Source organism: Gallus gallus, chromosome 9 (assembly GCF_016699485.2).
Source record: "Gallus gallus isolate bGalGal1 chromosome 9, bGalGal1.mat.broiler.GRCg7b, whole genome shotgun sequence".
In the NCBI taxonomy this organism is placed as follows: Eukaryota; Metazoa; Chordata; class Aves; order Galliformes; family Phasianidae; genus Gallus; species Gallus gallus.
In genome coordinates, this window is record NC_052540.1 from 21,918,317 (window position 1) to 21,938,650 (window position 20,334).

General features: G+C 38.0%; 1 protein-coding gene across 2 annotated transcripts in view; it reads left to right on the forward strand.

Annotated features, from left to right (window-relative positions):
• IFT80 (intraflagellar transport 80) overlaps positions 1-20,334 on the forward strand; it is a 42,839-nt gene that overhangs the window by 14,554 nt on the left and 7,951 nt on the right. For both annotated transcript variants that reach the window (XM_015291771.4, XM_046898728.1), the window contains 8 exons: positions 3,055-3,164; positions 3,731-3,820; positions 4,818-4,955; positions 12,433-12,612; positions 14,630-14,748; positions 15,564-15,638; positions 16,845-17,008; positions 19,859-19,923. In XM_015291771.4, coding sequence (XP_015147257.1) covers positions 3,055-3,164; positions 3,731-3,820; positions 4,818-4,955; positions 12,433-12,612; positions 14,630-14,748; positions 15,564-15,638; positions 16,845-17,008; positions 19,859-19,923 — 941 coding nt within the window. The remainder of the gene's footprint in view (positions 1-3,054; positions 3,165-3,730; positions 3,821-4,817; positions 4,956-12,432; positions 12,613-14,629; positions 14,749-15,563; positions 15,639-16,844; positions 17,009-19,858; positions 19,924-20,334) is intronic.

Genomic DNA, 20,334 nt, shown 5'->3' on the forward strand with positions numbered 1-20,334 from the left:
CTGGGATCAGGATAGGATTCTGCAGAAAAATTAAAGTTTTTTAAGAGAGATATATCATATTTAAACTAATTTTTCACTTCTGTATCAATAATCTTGAGAAATGAAAGGATTACTGTTGCTAGCATTCTACTCATTCCACTCTTTGTATTAGAAATAAATTTTCAGGCTCTTATCTTTGCTTGATGGTCTACATGCCTGCTCTATCTTTGGGTTTTTATTCACTAGAAAAACACGAACATATATTTTTCCCTTTTTAGCTTTTTCAGTACTTATATGGAGCTCTGTGGCCACATGTCCTATGTTGTGCCAACACATGGAATAAAGTTCGTGTGACCCTGTGGCCTCTTCTGCCATTGGCCATAATGTATGGCTGTTATGGCTGCGTCGTTCTTGAAGTCTGGCTTTACTTTTCCAACCTTAAGTTTCTTCCTTTGCCTTTTTGCGTACTGGAAGCAAACTCACAGCAGTTGCAGTGCAGGCAGTCTAATTACAAGGTGTTTGTTGGGAAGCGGAGCTTACTTGTAAGGGACAAACTCAAAATGCAGAATGACACTCCTGTTATTGTGCTGCCACAGAGAGACACAGAATTGTATGGATTCATCTTTCTACTCCTGTGAAGGAAAAAGGTCTCATGCAGACTTGCACTTACTGAAGTGGCTGCTGTGGCACTCAACTGAAGCTCTTTCTCTGCTACACACATCGACACTGGGATGATTCACTGGGAATTAACATCTGCCTGTGGAGCACAGGGATGTGAAGAAGTGTGCTTGATGCTGCTAGCCCTTCTTCAGCTCTTCCCTCTGTCCACCTCCTCTGCTTTTATCACATCTTTTGTCACACAGTACTTTTCCTTGAGCTGTTTATCACCAGTGCAATTCGCTGTAGATTCTGTCCTGTGGAATGTTTCTTTCCCCAGCAATGCAATGAGTTGGCAGTCTTTTCCCAACCAAGTTCTTGTTAAGTGCAGAAGGAAATGAGTTAACTTAGCTCCTGCTGTTAAGCCCTGGCAATTGTGGTTAAGTAGTCAGCCATCATAAAAAAGGGAAACATTTGGTTTAAATCTAAAAGTCTTCTGATTGTTAAATCAGTGTTAGAGCAGGACAAAAATTAGTTTATTTAGAATTTCTGTACTGCTGGCGACAGAATTTATGTCATTTTCAACATAGATTGCTGCCAGTAGGAAAACAGCCAGTGCCAGATCTGCTTAATCTGTGTTGTGTGCTTCTGTGAGTTGCCTCTTGTCATGGATGACCAAAAAAATTGCATCATCCTGTATCTCTAAATAACATAGAATAAATGCCTTTGTAAGTGAAAACATACAAATTACAAAACTTTTCAGGAACAATGCCAGCATTTCTCAGTTTAGAGTTCAAATATGTGGAAGCTCAGGTTAAGCTCAGTGATGTGTGAGTCACTTTTTTGAAATGGAGCTCAATGTGCCAGAAGTGTATTTGAAAATTTTACCTTGACAGAGGATTTCTTAAGCCTTGGGGTTTTTTATTATCATTCATGGTAGCTGTGAGAACCATGGTTAATTTACTCGAAGTTCATTAAGTTGATAATTAGTTATCAGCTAAAATATGCATGAATCCCGAAGAAGTGCAGATCTCAGAGAATTTAGGAGAATTCCTTTCTGTTTTCCTCTAAAATTATGAGGTTGTCAAATACAAATGTTTAGATTTGTAACTGTTTGCTCATCCTGTGGTTTCTGATATCTGAGGTGGGCCTTCTGGGTGCAGTTCTGGTTGGGGCTGTATGGGGTGCTCCTGGTGCCCTTTGGGGTTAGCTGGGCTATTGTGCCTGACTCCAAACTCTTTCCACATGGGGATGGAACTCCTTAAGGTCCTGTGTCATAGAATCACAGAACCATCCAGGTTGGAAAAGACCTCTGAGGTCCCCAACCCCACCCCGCCACACCGACTGCCCACATCCCTCAGTGCCACATCCCTGTGGTTCTGAACACCTCCCAGGATGGTGACCCCAGCACTCCCTGGGCAGCTGTGCCACTGCATCACTGCTCTTTCAGAATGTAAGTTTTTCCAAATATCCAACCTGACCCTCTCCTGGCACAACTTGAGTCTATAAGCTCTCCCCCTGGGCACATCTCATTGCTGTAGGTGCTTAGGCTTAGACAATTCAATCGTGTCTTCAAAGGCCTCATTTTTGCAGTGAGAACACTATGTCTGTAAGTGAAAACCAATTCAAAAGGTATGGGAGGAAGCTTTACAAAAAGTAAAAAGGCATGATCTGTCCAGGACTTACTGCACAGCCCCTCTTGCAGTTTCATACGAGCTGTTTCTGTGTCCTCTGATGCTGAGGCAGTGCTGTAACTTGCTGCCAATTGTTACAGGGCTTTTGTGTGATAGAAACAAATGCTTGGACATGATCTCTACTTAATTTTTTTTTTTGCATGTACATTTGCAAGGAATGAAGTAGTGTAATACTTCGGTTCTTCTTGAGGGGAGACTAATCTTGTCAAGTTCTGTAGAAAATGTTTGCATTTTTATTCCTGGATGCTTTTTCCATGCGACTTTTCGCTTTCTTTTTTCTTTTTTCTTTTTCAAAAAAGATCATTTAAAAACGGCAACACAACTTGTTTGTAAAGCAGAACAGTCAGCTTTATTCCAGATGCATCATTCTGGAGTTTTTTTGATCTACAAAATTTTTTTTTTCAATTTACTGTGAAAAATCTTTTAGTTCTGCAGGCCACTCTTTCTAGTTTTATAAAATAGTTTATGAAATACAGCCCAAGGATGAGGAGAACAATCTCATTTTGCTCAGCTGTATCTTGGAAGAAATTGATCAGGTGTTTGTTTTGTGTTTTAGAGGGAAACAAAATCAATTGGGAGTATAGGTGTGAGGTTCAGTGAGGCTGAAGAAGCAAAATAGTTTTGATTTGACCAAAGAAGAACTCTAAAGAAATCCATACGTTGGCTTTCTCCTGCTTTGGAATCTTTGGTGTATGTTTGAAGGGAGCAGTTGGAAGTGACTGTAGCAGTTTGTGCATAATTTGATCAGTGAAGTCATCAGAAATGTTCTCTTTGTATCTTACAGGAACGCCAGTGTACTCAGTGGCCTGGGGACCTGATTCTGAAAAGGTTCTCTATACTTCAGGAAAGCAGCTCATTATTAAACCTCTCCAACCAAATGTTAAACTTTTGCAGGTACTCTTTGTACGTTAAGGTCTCACTTCTCATGTGAAAGCTTTTTTCAGGTATCTGTAGTTTTCCCAAACATTCCAAGTTTGTACTGAAGTTTTCCAGGCAGTGTGCATGCTGCTCTTTTTTTCTTTCCACCTCTTATTTCAATTAAAGCTTCAGGTTTTTTTTTGAGAATAAGGAGATTGTCAAATAAATTTGTTTACAGAAAGAACCAATTTATTCTGTGCATATTCTTCAGGCACCTGATCAAGGATTTCCCTTTTTGCAAGCAGAGAGGAAGCACAACCATACAGAAGCCTCTCCCTTTTCACTTGTTACTAAAAACCACAGAAAGATACAGAAGCAATCATTTGGGACAGTCTTTTATGCAGATTGTGATGCTTTCATGTTCCAGGCTGTCTTTAATTTATTCTTCTGCAGAATAGAATAAGTCCGTGCATGTGCACTGTTGGAAAACCTGATCTGCGTTGGGGTGTGAGAATGCTGCTAAATGGTGAACAACAAATATTAAAAATAGAAGTCCTCAGACCTGTTACATTTGTGTTTAACTTATTTTTTTTCCATTTCAGTGGAAGGCCCATGATGGGCTTATTTTAAAAACTGACTGGAACTCAGTGAATGAACTTATCCTTTCTGCAGGCGAAGACTGTAAATATAAGGTGTGTACTGCCTAACATTGCAGGGGAAGCTAAATGACCAAAAAAGATATTTATAGGCATTCTGATGTTTTCTAATTTTAGTAAGACTTTGAAGCTTAAAATAAAATGCCAAGCTTTTCAGTTTTCAAGAAAAACCTGCTATCCAAATTTAGTTTACATTGCTTCATCTAGTGGCATAAAATTAGAAAAATGACAGAATAAAAATTGTCAAAATGCAATTGAAAGAAACTTCTAAAGGAAAATAAGTAGAAATGTAGGAATGAATGCTCGAAATATTAGAAGCTGTGACACACACTGAGAAAAGTAATGACACTTAAAATTAGAGGAGATAAAGCCACTGTTTTCTGTTACAGGAGCGTCAGTGAATCCCTTAGGAAATTGTGTAGTTAGAATACTTCATATCCAAAATGGAAAGCATGTATTGTGTTTCTTCCCTTAGGTAGGAACTTTTAATTGTGTGATATATTGGTTCTGTCACTCTCTGAATGTCCAAAGACTGTGGTAAAAACATGTACGAATATTAAGTGAAAAAAAGACCATATCCATCAAAGTGTTGAAGTCCAATGGCTTTGCTCTGTTCATTGCCTGCCTTTTAGTTACAATCAGTGAGAAAATGTCCTTGGTTTAGACGTTTGAAGAGGTGCCTTGCATTTTTGGGAAACAAGTACAAATAAAATAAATCTCGTGGTTATATTTCCAGCTTACAGTGAAGTGCAGGAAACACTCCCATTATTTCAAAACATTTTATACACAGTAATGTAATATTTGCCATAGCAGTGAAGCAATGTCTGTTGCATTACACTAAGCAATATTGATTGGGAACGGCCTTCAATGAAAAGTGAACTGTGACGTGTGATTTTTTTTTTCCAGTTACACAAAATGCACTCAAGTAACTTGGATTTTTGTATTTTTGTAGCTTTTGTAATTGTGAGGGGAAGTGATAGCTCTATAGGTGTGCCCAAAATACGGTTTTATAGATAGAATTATTTTTTTAAAGGTTTGGGACAGTTACGGGCATCTACTGTACAGCTCACAGCCCCATGAGTATCCAATAACATCTGTTGCCTGGTCTGGGGATGGAGAATTATTTGCTGTGGGATCTTTCCATACTTTACGTCTATGTGATAAAACTGGGGTAAGTAACAGCTCTGAGAAACAGCAGATGTGGAACTCTGCAAGTTGTTTGATAATACAGTAAATATTCCTGAGGATCTACGTGTACAGGCAAGTATTTTTATTAGCAGAAACCAGTTTTGACTTCTAACACCTTTCTGCTGGCTGTATCTGTATCTCTCTTCTTGATCTGCCCAGATGCACTTCTGAATCTGTTCTGAGCAGGTACAATTTCTTCAGATAATACTGTCTTTCAGGACATTACACTTCTTCTGTGCTTTTTATTTTCATAGCTTTTGTGGCTTTTTTCTTTAAAAATTACAAAAAACACAGTAAGCATTTACAAGCATAAAAAGCAGCTATTAACCATAACAAGCAAGGGCTGTGTGACTATAACCTGTCTTAAACAAGCAGATAGAAGAACAATGGCCATGGGGAAAATAATACAGGAAGAAAAATTCCTCTGCATTTTTTTTTTTCCTTGAAAGAATAATAAGAGTTGATAGGCACATTAGAAACTATAAGGCAAAAGCAGTATTAAAAGAGGAGCTAAGGGAATGTTTCTGAAGGATGGACAGGACAGTTATTCTAGCTAAGGACATACTTCTGTCTTCTCATCTGAACTTCTCTATTACTTCCTAACTTTAAAATACCTCTGATAGAAGGAAGGCAGCTAATGGAGATGCTTCCGTTTTTCTGTCTTAAAAAATAATATATTTTTTTTCTCCCAACTCGCAGCTTTACTCTGTTTGCTATTGCTGACCAAGTATTTTATTTTTTTCAACTTCTTCTTCAATTATAATTAATGTGGTTTCATCTGCCTTCACTGGTATTCTAAGTAAGTTAGCCCAGAGCACAGATTGACCTGATTGTCTCTGTGGATTTCCTGTGGTTCTGCAGCTTTTTTGTTCAGACTCGGATTGCATCAAACATTGCTGGTTTGGGACTTTCATTGACCCATTCTCTACCTCTTTTGCTGTTGCATTTGTTGTTCTTTTGCTCAGCTTCGGAAAACAGTGTTTGCTGTGATAATTTATGGTGTCCTCAGTATGCTAGGTTTTTCTTCTCCATGAAGAGGAATGACACATCTCAGCTAGCTTTAGACTCTTGAAGAAAAGTCCTTATATAAGAACAGTTGTGCAGGTTAAGGTCTCAGTCTTCATCATTCACTTTGTGTACTGAATCTGGATTCAGCAGTATTCCTTGATGTAGGCTGTGATCATTTAGAGCACACCCAATTTTAATTGATCTTTTTCTGTATTTAATATTCTGTGCAATTCCATTTAAAATGCAATTAAAGGAGTAACCTACTCTGTGACCTTCCCATCTCCCTGTGTGTGTGTGTGTGTATGTATGCTGTTGTAGGAGTGTTTATATATGTATAGCATATTTTGCTTGATGCAGCTGAGCAAGGTATATTTATACTAGTGTAATTGTATTTGTGTGGGACTACACTGTGTAATGCAATGCTTTAAACAACCAGACTAGCTGTTACTATTGGTATTCTTTCTAGAACAGCACTTGAAACCATGCTCTCCTCTTCCACAACTGCTTTCTGCCTCCCTTCTGAGTACTGGGATTACTGAGCTACATCAGCAAGTGGTAAACTGAAATAAATATGCTCTTGTGGGGGTGATGCCAACAATTTAAATTGCATTTTGCACTCAATACAGATTTAAGTTTAAAAGTGGCAAAGACTGATGTAGTGGAAAAGGAAGAAAAATGCTGGAGTTTTTTCTGCTGTCATGTGTGCTGTTTTGTAGCAAACAGCTTTTGTTTCTGATCCCCAGGGCATTACTGTTTCTCTTGCTAGTCATTATGTAATCTAATTTATTGTAAGTACAGTTGAGACTCCCGCTAACTGAAAACTAGTAATTTTTAATCAGTACTTAATATTGAATGGACTTGTGGAATTTATTTAAAATTTTAATGTAGATAGGTTTATTTTTTCATAAAGTTAAGGGTTCTTTTACCTGCTTTACTACTCAGCTCTTAAAGAAGCAAAGCCATGTACAGTAGCTGGTGCCAGATGCTTTTCTGTGTTCAGCTGCTAGCCACGATCATTTGTTATCTTCAAAAGTCGTGATTTTTAATGAAAGTTTCTTTCCTGACATTAAATATAAATAGTTACTAAAGAGCTAGCTGTGCTAATACTGAGGGAAATGGAAGAATGATTCACATACCACCAGAGTGATGGAGTTTGAAGAGAACCAGACCTGGCTTTTACTGGTCAACATAGACATTTTTATTATGTCTGATGTAATGGAGCTGTATTGGCAAATTGCTCCTCGGGGAGCCATCAGGCGATATATATATCATTAACTCTTCTCTAGCATATGTGTTCAGTTTGGGGACATAATTAAATTAAATTCTGTTAGCGTATGTTCTTTTTTCCTATTCTTTTCTTTCTTCCTGGATACTTTGTTCTGGCAGCTGTACGTTAAGAAAAGAAAACTAAAAATGGAATAGCAACTCCTAGAACAATTTTACTTCTTTTAAAAAATCACCTTTGCCTCTTGTTAGCGTTATTTATCTAAAAGAAATGCTTATGGCTATCATACAGAATACCAAACAAAATTTGCTTGGTATTGACTGTTGGAATTTGTTGTCTGCTCTATTGTCTGTCATCACAAATCCTGTACAGATTACTAAGATTAATTTAAAAAATACTGAAATGTAATGCCGGGTGCGTTGATGGATGGACTTGAACCTTCCTGGTGTTCATGGCTTTTCAGAGTCTAATCACTTGGATGGAGGGCAGAGCTGAAAAAGTTCCTTTACGTAAGCTATTTCCTGTGGTTCTGCATGCTTCCCTTGCCATTACTGATCAGGTCAAAATATTTACACAGCAAGAGATGGTAAGAATGACAAATTCACTAGCTTCCTCCTCCTCCGTTCCGCTCCCACGTCGTGTCGTAGGAAATGGACCCTACCCATCCACTCCAAGGACTGGTTGTGTCCCAAGTGCTTCAGAGACTGTAGAAGGATAATAGATAAAAACACTGGAATAAAATTTAGGGAATATTGTTCAATATCTATAGAAAATAAAGGAAAAAGTTCTACAAGTGTGACAGCTACGCCTCACTGCATTGGAAACAAATGCGAGTATGGTGCTATGGCTAAAAACATGGAGCTCTGTCTTCTCATCCTTTTCCCAATAAGACAGACTTAAATATAATGAGAGTCCATGTCCAGGATTGGTCAGATGTTAAATAGTTAGCAGTGTTCCCTTTTCTTTGTGTTGTAAACTATTGACAAATAAGAAGAAAAAGCATCTAAGGATTTTAAAACCCCAGTGTTACAAATATTCACAAAGAAGCTTTGGCAATAATTTTTCTCATTAAAGCCATGATTTAAATTCAGGACATTTTGCAGATTTCGTTTTATCATATATCCTTTGTATTAACATTAGATATTAGACTAATACAAAAAAGATGGTGAGATTTTGAAAGTAGCTATATACCATGCATGTGTTTTCATACTGCTTAGAACTGAACTGCACTACAGTACTGGAAATCCCAGCAAATCTGTTTTCAATAGAGTTACTATGAGCTTTGATCTCATTACATTTAGTTTTAGCCTTGCTTCACAGAGATATGCATTTGGCAGTGTAACAAAATAAGGGCTTTTTCTGCACTGTCTCTGTTTCATCCACCTTTATTAACAGTCGTGATTCTGAATTCTTTGTAGCTCAATAAAAGAAAAAAATATTACAGATATGTTTCCCATGGAGTTATGTTGCTGACCAATTCTTTCCAAGCTGACATATTTTAATTTATTAGAATTGGCTAATGTGACTTCTGGAAGAAAATGAAAACATGTGGATCATCTATGGAAGTAATCATCTATTTAAAGAATTAAATCAATGTTTCATTTTCTAAGGTTAAGAATTTATACGGGACAGTTTATCATCCTATTTTTAGTTCTCCTGGGCTCTAATAATTATAAGTGTGCTTGGATTCCAGGAGAATTGTTGGAAAGCAGCTGAATACCTCCCCTGGAGGTGGTGGCTCAGTCAGTTCTTGGTAATTCACATTAATTACCAGAGTCAAGTCCACAAAATGTTTGCAGAGGCACCAGGAGCCCTTCTTAGTTGTGTGTTTCAGCAGCACAGGTGCTGTGTATTCACACGTAGCACGGGATTTCCTTAGCACCTGCTGTGCATGCTGCGTCTGCTTTGTAGAATCTTTTGTGGGTTCCTGTGTGGTGGGACTTGAAGGCCTAATAATGGTGGGGTTTGGTATAATAAACTTTATATTTTATACTCAATATAAAAAGTGTGGAGTCATACATAGACAGACATACACATTTCCCACAAGCTGGTTCTGTATATGTATTCACGTTCAGATATTTCTAATGCACCTAAATATAGATTTGCTTTGGATAATTGATTGTTATAATCTTACAAGATTAGATTTGCCTTCCATTACACTTGTAATGGAAGAGAGCAGAGACCAGCTGGGAGCAGGTAACCATCCACAGCTGACATGAGTATTATTGTTAATCATTTAAAATGTGAGAAACGGCTCTTTTTTTTTCATTGCATTTCTTTTTGAAGTATTTATTCAGTGGTATTATGTGGATAACTGTTCTTAATTTGTGTTCCATCCAGAAATAATAACTAACTAGATCCTTTGTATCAGGTCCCGAGTAATCAATATTTGACATTGGAAAGGCTGTCCTTGTTCCTGGGACGTGGAGTTCTCTGGGCTGCTCATTAAAGCTGTTTGACCCACATCTCAGTTTCCATTTCTGGAAGTCAGGCAACAGGCAATGGCTGCAGTGCTTCATCTCTTTCAGTACATTGTGTAACCAGAACAGGGAAGCTTAAATTACTGCTTTTAGATATTTATGTAATGTATTTTTAAAAATCCAACTTCTCTGACTTCCCTTTTTGTTCTTGAGGTAGTTTATTGAATTCAGCAAAGAATTAATTATGGCACAGGAAGAGTATAAGCCAAGCAGTAATAGCAAAGTGTAATATTGCAGCCCTTTGACTGATGTTGGTACAGCATTCATACAGTCGTTCATACAGTCATGTTCATACCCTGATTTTCAAAAGAACTCAGTATATTGAAGAGGTGCATAACGGCTATTTCAGTTTCTAGATGTTGTTTCTATCTTGTAAGTGGAGAGATGAATTATGTCTAGTTATGGCAGCATTTTGTGTGCACAATAGATGTATCAGACATCCTCAGGGAGTACAAGTCGTTGGGGTAGCCTGAGTTATACCAGGAGCTTTCAGAAAGAAATGGAAAATAAAACTTTAATTGTTTTATATTTAAAAGTATTTGTGTGTGTTAGGTTACCATCTGGAAATACGTTACTAAGTATTTAAAATACCTGAAAAAACAAATTGCAGAACCCTCTGTCAGAGTTGCAGTGCATCTGCTGTGCTTAAGGAAGTATCGCTAAAGGCAGATTCTTCTGGCATCCTTATTTGGTGGTCGGTTGATGGCTTGCTGCCTTGATCTAACATAAATTACCTTAGGAAAAAACCTTGTCTGTTTGGGAAGACCCTAATATCCAACTTTGAAACTTTGCTTCCTCAAACTGTGCTCAGCTCGATCACCTGTGGCCAGCTGTGAGATGTCTCAGATGTGGGGCATTCTGTGAGTGTGCTTGTTGTGATCACTTGTCCTACAGCTCTGCACCTCACTCCTTCCCAATGTGAGGATGTCAGACACAAGTTAGTGGCATGCCCTTGATCGCTATGGAGCGTTACATACAGAGTTCATCTCACTGAGACAGAAAAGTGGGTTACACTCTTTTCTTAAAAAAAAAAAAAAAAAAAAAAAAAAAGCAAAACCAACATAGTTACCTTCTCCAATTGCAGTGAATGGTGTGTCCAAGCCAAGAGGCATGGAAGCTGAAGCCTTGAAATTGAGTGCTTGCAATTGGAAAGTCAGTCAGTACTGACATTGTCTTTCACTCACTTTCATGCGTATAGGCAGTGGAAGAGCCCTAACTGAGGAGGTCATCTTATATAGTGTGCTGCACATGGTTAGCACAATGGGGAGCTTGAATTTCATTCCGTTGCGTTTCCCGGCTATTGAAAGTTGGAGTCTGACACCTTTATTTTAATATGATTTTTGTGATATCATTTCATATAAATCATATGAAGGCTTTGCATGAAGGACTTCATATTTCTTTGGTCTGATGTGTACTGCAAAAGAAATCAGAACAAGAAGCGTGGTAGAAACATTAGGTGAGCGTTTTCTTCCAGCTGTCTCCCCTTTGGTATAATATCGTGTATCTGAAAGTCATGAGAATCCAATGGCTACATTTAATTTCAATCACATGTTTTTTTTTTAATGGTTTGATTCTTCAGGTTTCAAATGCACTTGAATATTCAGGTAGCTTTTCAAAAGCTAACTGCTTTTTAAACTATTCTGTTGAACAGTTCTGAAGAAGTTATAGTTGAGGTTTGCATCTCATTTTTGAGCTCCGCTTTAAATCCCAGAAGTCCATAAAAGGTTATTTCATTTTAGTCATCCACTTTCAGGGAAGTGCTTGTTCTCAGATTTGGGATGACTCGTATTGCTGAGATGCAAGGAACAGGAAAAAAGGGTCTTGGTCTGAAAATTCTTCTCATTTTTGACAAGAATGTATTGGTGGATGTGGACCCACCTAAACTTGAGAGGAGCTTTGCACATAAGGCTGGGGGAACTTCTGAATAAGGGTTTTCATTGAAGGAAACATAAATGTGGAAAAGGAATAAAATTACGGTCAGTATGAAATGTAAGCTTCTCTGCTTCTCTCCAAGGCTCGGCCAGATGTCACTACTTTGCTTGCAGTCATGTTTCAATTTCTTGTTGTTGCAAGCATAGCAACTGGAAATTTTAATACATCCTTCACCTATAAAATAACAATAAGAGCCTAGAGAAAAGAAGTGGGCAAGGCATCCAGCATCTTTTTTGTGTTAGGAGGGGGGTGCATAGCATCACTTCCAGTGCTTTTCTCAATCCACCAATGTCACACCGTGCTGGGAGCACAGTGAGCAGCAATAGGAGCCTGGCAGCTCTGTGTGCAGGAGCAGCAGCTGCCCCATGCTGCCTGGGCACGGCCGCTCCTGCCTCTGCAGCAGAAACAGAATGCAGATGTTTAAGACTGCTGTACCATTGTAATTGTTTCTAAGTACATCCACTTAGATGAATAGTTGGTGTAGTAGATGGTTAGTGTAGTAACCATCCATGTTTATGAAGAACTAGATGCACTTTAGTTACATCATGATTAGACAATCATGATGTATTTAGTTACATTGTGATTGGACATTCTTGATTTTTGCCCTACCTAATGGCTTTCCTTTCTGTGTCCCTGCTTTTCAAGCAATCTAATTGAAGAAATCTAATCTCCTTGATTTGCTTGTTAAAATTGTAATAAAATTTATCTCACTGATATGTTTCTTTATAAATATTAACAATACTCTGTTTATTACAATAAGTTACATCCAAGAAGTACAGAAAAAAATGAAGAATTCTTTTCTCTCTCTTTACAAGTGGTCCTATGCTTTAGAGAAGCCAAACACTGGCAGCATATTTAATATTGCTTGGTCTGTGGATGGCACTCAGCTGGCTGGAGCTTGTGGGAATGGACACGTCATTTTTGCCCATGTTGTGGAGCAACGCTGGGAGTGGAAGAACTTTGAAATTACGTTGATTAAGAGAAGAACCATGCAGGTAACCTAAACAACACTGTGCAGTCAGAGTAGCAACTTTCTAAGGCCTTTTTTTTATTAAGAGATTTGAGTTTTCAGTCTTCAAGTAATGAGTGTTATTGATTATCCATTACTGATTATCATAAAATAGCCTCGTGCAAAAGGTCATACCACCTGATGAACCAGAAGTACATGGCTCAGAAGTACTTTATCCTCCAGAATAATGCACAGCAGTGAGGAGCTGCTTACATGAGAGAGGTAACTTCAAGTGCAAAGAAAATGTTTATGCAGAAAACAATACATTGGCCAAAACCAATAGAATTACAGGCACTGTCAGCAAAGATGAGACTGCATCAAGTACAGACAATATAGAGGAGCGTTCTTTGCCTTACCTGCATCCAGCAGTTGTTGGAGCTGCTCATTTAGGAAGATTTCCTGTATCCCTGTTGATTATGAGGCTATGATGAACGTTGCTGTCTCGGTGCATTTCCAGATCAATTTACTTGCTGGCTATGGCTGCAAAGAGTTGTAATGTGCTTTCCTGCACCACGTATAGTATTACAGCCTAAATTCAGGTCTTCCAAACCTGCAGAAATGTGTTGTATATCATATAACATGCATCAGGTACCTACGTGGTGCTTCCAGCCCTTGGGGGCTGAGCACTGGGCTTTGGCCTCCGGGGGAGCTGCCAAGTCCCAGCCCTGCTGGAATCACAGCAGGCCCTACATGTGGTTTCTGGAGCTTAGGTTTAGGATCCTTCCTTTGAAAAATCTTGGCCTGAATCCACATTTAGGTTACCAAATATCTGTGAATTAATACAAAAATATGAATTTTACCTTCTAATTTGTTCTCTGTGTTCCCAGACACTGACTCACAACATTCGTTCTGGACAGTGGGGTAATATAAGATTTCCATCTTACAAACTTTCCAAATTGCACATTTGGCATTAGATACCAAGCCAGCCTTTTCAGTATCAAAGTCAAGTTCCTAAATTCCTAATTAGGCCCTTAAATGTTTTCGTGTCTTGAGTCTTTAATGTTGACTATGTAATTGGGAGAAGTTGTAACAACAGGAATGCTGTGTTACAGTTGTGTCCGGTGGGTGGGATAATATGAGTCAGTGTCTGGGAACACAGAAGACAAATTAGCAGGTAAAAATTCATATTTCTTCTTTCATTCCCAGACATCGACTCGTAACAGATGGGCTCTGCTAATAACTCCAGGGAGTTTGAATATGCAAACAACTGAGGAAGGATAGCTAATGCTGATCCAAGATTAACATCTTAATTTATTATTTTCTTCTGAATGTATTTGATTCCTATATATTTACAGTGGAAAACATTGCTTACGAAAGCTTCTAACTGCTTTCTTTTGTCATTGTTACAATAGCAAAGTTAATTATGGATGTATCCCTGTGGTGGACAAAGTAATTAATATGTCTTGCAAATGGTTGCTAGACTTCCATAATAATTGAGATCCATCTTTGTTTTGCAATCAGTTACAAAATAGAGGAAATCCAGGTGAAATCCTTACATTCTAGATGCCTCAAATCTTTGAGCTCAAAAATCTGTCTTGGTTACAAACTGGTTTGCTTCAAACACTGTCATTTGGGCAGACTTCCACATAAGTGGCAGACACAGCCTGAGAATGACAGTCCATGACTAAATCTCTCTTCCTTCAGAATGTGGTAGTGTTAAAATACATTAAGTAGAGCTATCTAGTATCTCGGCAGCATATCTTTGTCCAAATCTTGGATATTGCTGAGTTATTTGAATGGGATTTTTATGGGGTCACTGAAGTATCTCATTTCAAATTGTTAAGGTAATCAGCTAACAGTGAGCCTTAAAATGGGGACATTTGGACAACCTCAATCGCCAGAGCTTCATGTCTGACATTTTTCTTATACCTTCTGTATTCCAATTAAGCATTAATTACTTCTTAAATTTAAGGAGGTCCATCCGACTCTTGAATAGTTTTTATTCTTCAAGCATTAGTGCTGCCTATCGCCATTGTATTCAACCCCAGATTTTTCTTCATCAGGTGCACAATGTTATCAATGATGCAGTTGATTTGCTGGAGTTCCGTGACAGAGTTATTAAGGCCTCTTTGAACTATGGGCATTTGGTTGTTTCAACTTCTCTTCAGTGTTATGTATTTTCGTAAGTAATACATATTCACAAAGCCTTTTTGAGTTTATTTAACCCTTGTAAGAAAGCAGCAGCAACTTTCTTTTGGAAACTAATTGAAGTATTCTATCTAGAATCATCATCAGAAAAGGAGAGTATAGTTGCACTCCTCCTGCCATCCTTTCCTTCAGCCTCTTGTTGGTGCACTGTCTGTATGTGTTGTTACAGAAAGTTCTACTCTTTGAGGTGGAGGCAGCAGTAGTGCTGGCTGGATGCAAGCATGTTTGCCCCAGTTGGGTGACTCCATCCACTGTCTTCTTTGAATACTGCTTCTGGCATGCCAGTTATTTTGGAATAGAGTAGGAATGATTTAATCCTACATGATGTTTTAAGAATATTGTATTCTGTTTCTTATGCTGAAATCTGAAGTTTGCTCCTAAAGTAACTGAGCAGTGAGATAAGTCATGTTAACAGTACTCCAGTGTGTAACAGGGCACGCAGGGGAGGGGCTCCATGCTGACTCCAGATCACTGTAAGAGAGTTGAGCTGCAATTCAGAAATATTTTTTAATATATTCTTGTTCCATATAAATGGGATTTTGCTTTCCACTCAGACCACTGCTTGTGTGAAGGGATGCAAAACTGAAGGCACAAGCGTTACTGGATCACACTGCATGGTTGTCAATGTTACTTGACTTCTTGCATGCTGTTTTCCTTTTCAAAATCTTCCTTTGCAGAAATGTTAAACGAGTAAAATGTGTGTGCTTTACATGGTGAATTCAGCTTTGTATTTACAATGATACATGAAGACGGTGGATTTAACAAATGATGAACTTGGTTTTCTTGCAGCACAAATAACTGGAATACACCACTTATCTTTGACCTGAAAGAAGGAACAGTTACTTTGATTCTACAAGCAGAAAGGTAGCGAATGCACCACATAATGTTTCTTATCAGATACTTCCTTGAGATGTATTACCTAAAAACTTTTGGTTTTGTAATTTAACACACGCAGAATTTTAGAAATAGACAAAAAAATGTTCAGTACTGGTAAGTAGCTTGTGAAAGCTTAGCTGATATGTTTGCCATATATGTGATAATGGCAATGAATCTTATATATTACATATGTATGATTATCCTCTTGTTTATGGAAGAAAGTAAATCTTCCTGTAGTACACTAACATCTGCTTTTTGATGTTTTATATTGCTTTTTTTGAAGCATTATGCACTTCATGGAAATTATCTTTGGTCTCTGTGCTTAATTGGAAACATTGCCAGCTATGCAAAAACAAGAAATAAATACTATCATTTTTCTTATACACTTGTATTTATATTTGCAAGAAATGACTTATTTTGTTCAATTTAAAAATGTTCTCATCTGTATTTCCTGAAAATTGTTTGCCACAGAGCTGTATACATGTACTTCTCTAGGAGGGTCTACCATAACTTGGCATTCACCAGCAGGCTTTTTGCTTATGGATGTGTTTTGTGTCTATGAACTACAGATACTGTACTTACCAAACAACTACTGCTATGCCAAACTATTTGTATTCTATGAAAAAGATTGGAATGTGGTCTGGCAAATATGCTATTGTTCACTTATGAATCTTAATGGATGACAGTCAGTTCTTAAGTGTCTTCTGTTTTCTTTATGTTTATAATCATAAAGAAGGAAATGATACAGGTAATACTATTTTAAAGCTGGCTGTAGGTGTTAGAGAGCTGCTTCTCAAGTGTATGCCTACAGCACACAAACTAGCAGAGTTCTCTTGGGGGGCAATGTGTGGCAGTTCTGTGTGCAGTCAAATGCTGAGTTTGATTAAGATTTATGAGACATAAATCTTAAAATATCTGTAACCAAGAAAATGACTGTAATTCCAGATAATAAGTATTTCCTGAGGAAAAAGATAACATTCATATTAAAACCAAAGTCATCCACACCGAGCTCTCAGAATATAACTTTGAAATGTAAGGCTTAGAAGTTATGTCATGTAACTGAAAACCTTTGCTTAATGTTGGGCTGTTGTCTTCAAATGGCTGAAGTGATCATCGTTCTTTTCTGTATTATTAAATGATTTGCATTTCTGTGTTGTTTTTTCTTTTTAATTTTGTTTTGTTTTGTTTTTGTAGGCATTTTCTTCTTGTAGATGGTGGAGGACTTTATTTATATTCCTATGAAGGAAGATTAATTTCCTCTCCAAAATTTCCAGGAATGAGAACAGACATTTTAAATGCCCAGACAGTATCTTTGAGTAATGATACTCTGGCAGTCAAAGACAAAGCTGATGAAAAGGGTGAGTTCTCAGTTCTAATCATTCCATGTTTGCTACTAATTCACTGTGAAGTTTTCAGCATCTTTGTGTTTAACTGTTGTTTTTCCCTGCTCACACAGCCTAGTTATTGTACAAAGAAGGCACAGAGCATAAAGAATTTATCTATGATATAAATTAACGATAATATTATAATAAAAGAATGACTTAAAATTATGGGTCTCAATTACCTTTGTTTAAAGAATCAAAAGGGGATGAAATGATTCTGGAATTCCAGTTGGGTGTAATGCGTCAGAAAACATGGAATATGTGCAGTAAATAATTGCACTGTGGGTTTTCACTCTTAAATGTGATTTTCTAAAGAAGTCCCTCAGCATCTTTTTTTTCTGTTTGACTGCTTCTTGTAGAAGCTACCGGTGCCTTAACAGTGATTAACTGTAGTTCTGGGCTGTTCTTTTTTTTAGGCTTTTGGGGGCTTGTGTCTTTACAGCAACTAAGCTGTCTGTGCAGCTGATGTGACCATAGCTGTGAGGCTGTGGTGCTCTGTCTCAATGTTGTGTGCTTGATGATCTTTATGGTCTTAAATTCTGTGCTTTGGCATCAGAAGCACTGTAATTGTAAAGTGTGATGTGACAGAGTGAACTTTTTATGTTAATGAGTGATACAGGAAAATTTTTGTCAGCTTTTTTTCCATTGTTCTCTCTTGATGCAAATACATCGTTTGCCTGTGCGACGATTTAAATTTGTCACTGGAAATCCCACAGCACTGTGACTTCTGACTTCACAGCAGTGTCATTTATAGGCCATGCAAATGTTCCAGCCCAGGCTGTGGTGCTCCTGATAGCTGTATTTGTCCTGTAGCGTGGACGGGGGGATCAGGGGGAACCCATCTGCACAGGAGCTGGTTTTCTGTTGGCGTGAAATGGTGAAACCATCCTGCCTGTGGTCCCAGCTGCTTTTAGGCAGTTTCAGGATTTTGGAATTCTTTGTACCTCCAACTCCCAACCATTGCTTTTCGTGTCCTGAAGATATTGTCAGCCAGCTCTGCACACAGGCTAATCTCTATCAAAACTGTAATTTACAGAGGCTGGGTTTCTGGCTATGGTTTCAAAATAAGCCCTCCAAATGATCCTTTTGGTAGGAGCTCCCATTCTGCTAATAAATAGGGATTTTTCTTTTCCTATCGTAGCTACGAGTCCCTCCCGTAGCGGTAAAAAGCCTTATAATATGCCAGCACATGGGAAAACAGATTCTTGGCACAGGAAGCTGTGGCTTATCTAAGCCTGTTTCTTCTTCTGCACTCACCCTAGCAGATGCATTTTTTTTCTTTGCCCTATTTTGAGGGCAGGTCTGTTTTTCATAATGCAGTGCATTATAGAAATATCTGAGATGGCTGAGTGTGATGCAGGAAGCAGTTTGCACGTCGCAGCAAGGAGCTCTGTGAGCTCTCTGACTCCAACATACAGCCAGGCATAACTTCAGAGCAGTTCAGTGGGTATTCCTCCTCTTCCAGTAATCCAGAAAAAAAACATGCACCTCTGCACTTAGTGTCCTCCCTCGTTCTCTAGGGAGGCTGGAGGAGGGAGGAGAGCTTCTCAGAAAGAAGCTGCTGGCCTTAGTTAAAAGCAGTTATCTCATGGAAGTACAGCATGTGTTGTGTTAGTAGCAATCCATAGCTGTTCTCTTTCCCTGGATGATTAAAGAGAGAAATTAAGCTTTGTTTATATGTTTAATTTATAGATACAAAATAGAGCCAATTTAGGTTCTAAGTGATTGCAAAATGATGTTGAAATTACACCCAAACATTTGTTTTCTGAAATGTCATATAAGCATTGTGGCTTAAGTTATTTGTGAAAAGTTAATCCATTTTAATTGTCTCTTAGGTGCAATAGTTTTCTCTTTACCACCTTAATCTCACTTCCTACAGCGATTACAGTAGCAGTGAAATTGGTTTGTATGGCCAGATCAAAATAAATGTCATGCAGGGAGTCATGCATAAAATTGAGTGAGAAAAATACCCCTTCTCAGGAACACCTCATTTTCTTTTGTATGTTTAACCAGCTGCCAAGAGCAACGCTTGTGCAAAACCCTCTCTTTTCCTCCTCTGCAAACTCAAGCAATGCTTTCTGAACACCTGCTCTTGCAGTTTCTTTTTTTTCCTGCCTAAATAACCATTGACCTCAAACCAACATCCTGCGTCCTAGTGAAAGACAGACACAGCAGGATTAACATGTTAACATCGCCATCCTTTGGAGTGAATGCGTATGTTCATCTTATGGCATGTGCTTCCAGGTAACAAATAGAAACCTCAGGTGGGGTGTGTTATCGAGCATCTGAAATGCTCTCCCATCTGTGTTTTCCACAAACTAGTGCTGAGTCAAGTGTTTAAGTTACAGCTGGTGTTCATTATAATGTTACTGATTTCTCTAGGTTTGAATACCCGCATCTGTCTCTGCGTGCACCTTCACATACTGTATGTACATATTTGTGTGTCTGAAAATATATATATATATACACACATACACACAGCGGGGGTATGTGTGCATATTACATAGTTTATATCAAAAGGTTTTGTGCACACATGGTGGTGTGTGCAGCACACTCATGCACATAGAGAGAGAGGAAAAAAAAAAAAAGAGAAACTTTATTTTTAGGCAAGTTGTAAATACAAAATCTTTACCGCATATCCCAGAAATATGGGTGATGTTGGCAGAACTTCGCAGGGGAGAAATGTGGGGTTTTCTGTTTATTTTCAAGGGCAACACAGGGACAGAGTGAATTACAGTAAATTATACTCTGAAAATGAATGAAACTGGTTTTCAAATCTATGGAGAATGGTTGGTTTTAACTAATAAACCATTTATTTTCCTCCAGTTATCTATATATTTGATGCTATATCTGGCAAGCCACTGGGAGATGGAAAATCTCTAACCCATAAGGTAAGGCGAAAGCTATTGAGTCTTCTGTTGTTTTGAAATTAATAATCAATAGTGGTTTTCCTAATGTTAATGAGTTTAAAAACCTATTAAGGTTTGCAATCTTAATACAAAGCAACTTGACACCTCTAATTGATTCTTAGAAAATAAGTTTTTAAAAAACTAGATTCTCTACGCAGCATTTATGTACCAGGGGATATACTGTGGGTTGGTTTCGGTCACTGGCATGTTTCTCAACTGCACATGAGACACTGAAACTAAATGTGAACTGTTTCAGTAAGCAGTAAAACTGATCAACTGAGCTTCCTTTGCATATGCTCCAAAGCAACTTTTATTAGTGCCAATCTATCATTTATATTGAAGACAAGAAGACCAGTGGAAAGTCTGTCTTCCATCAGAGCTTTTACTCTTTTT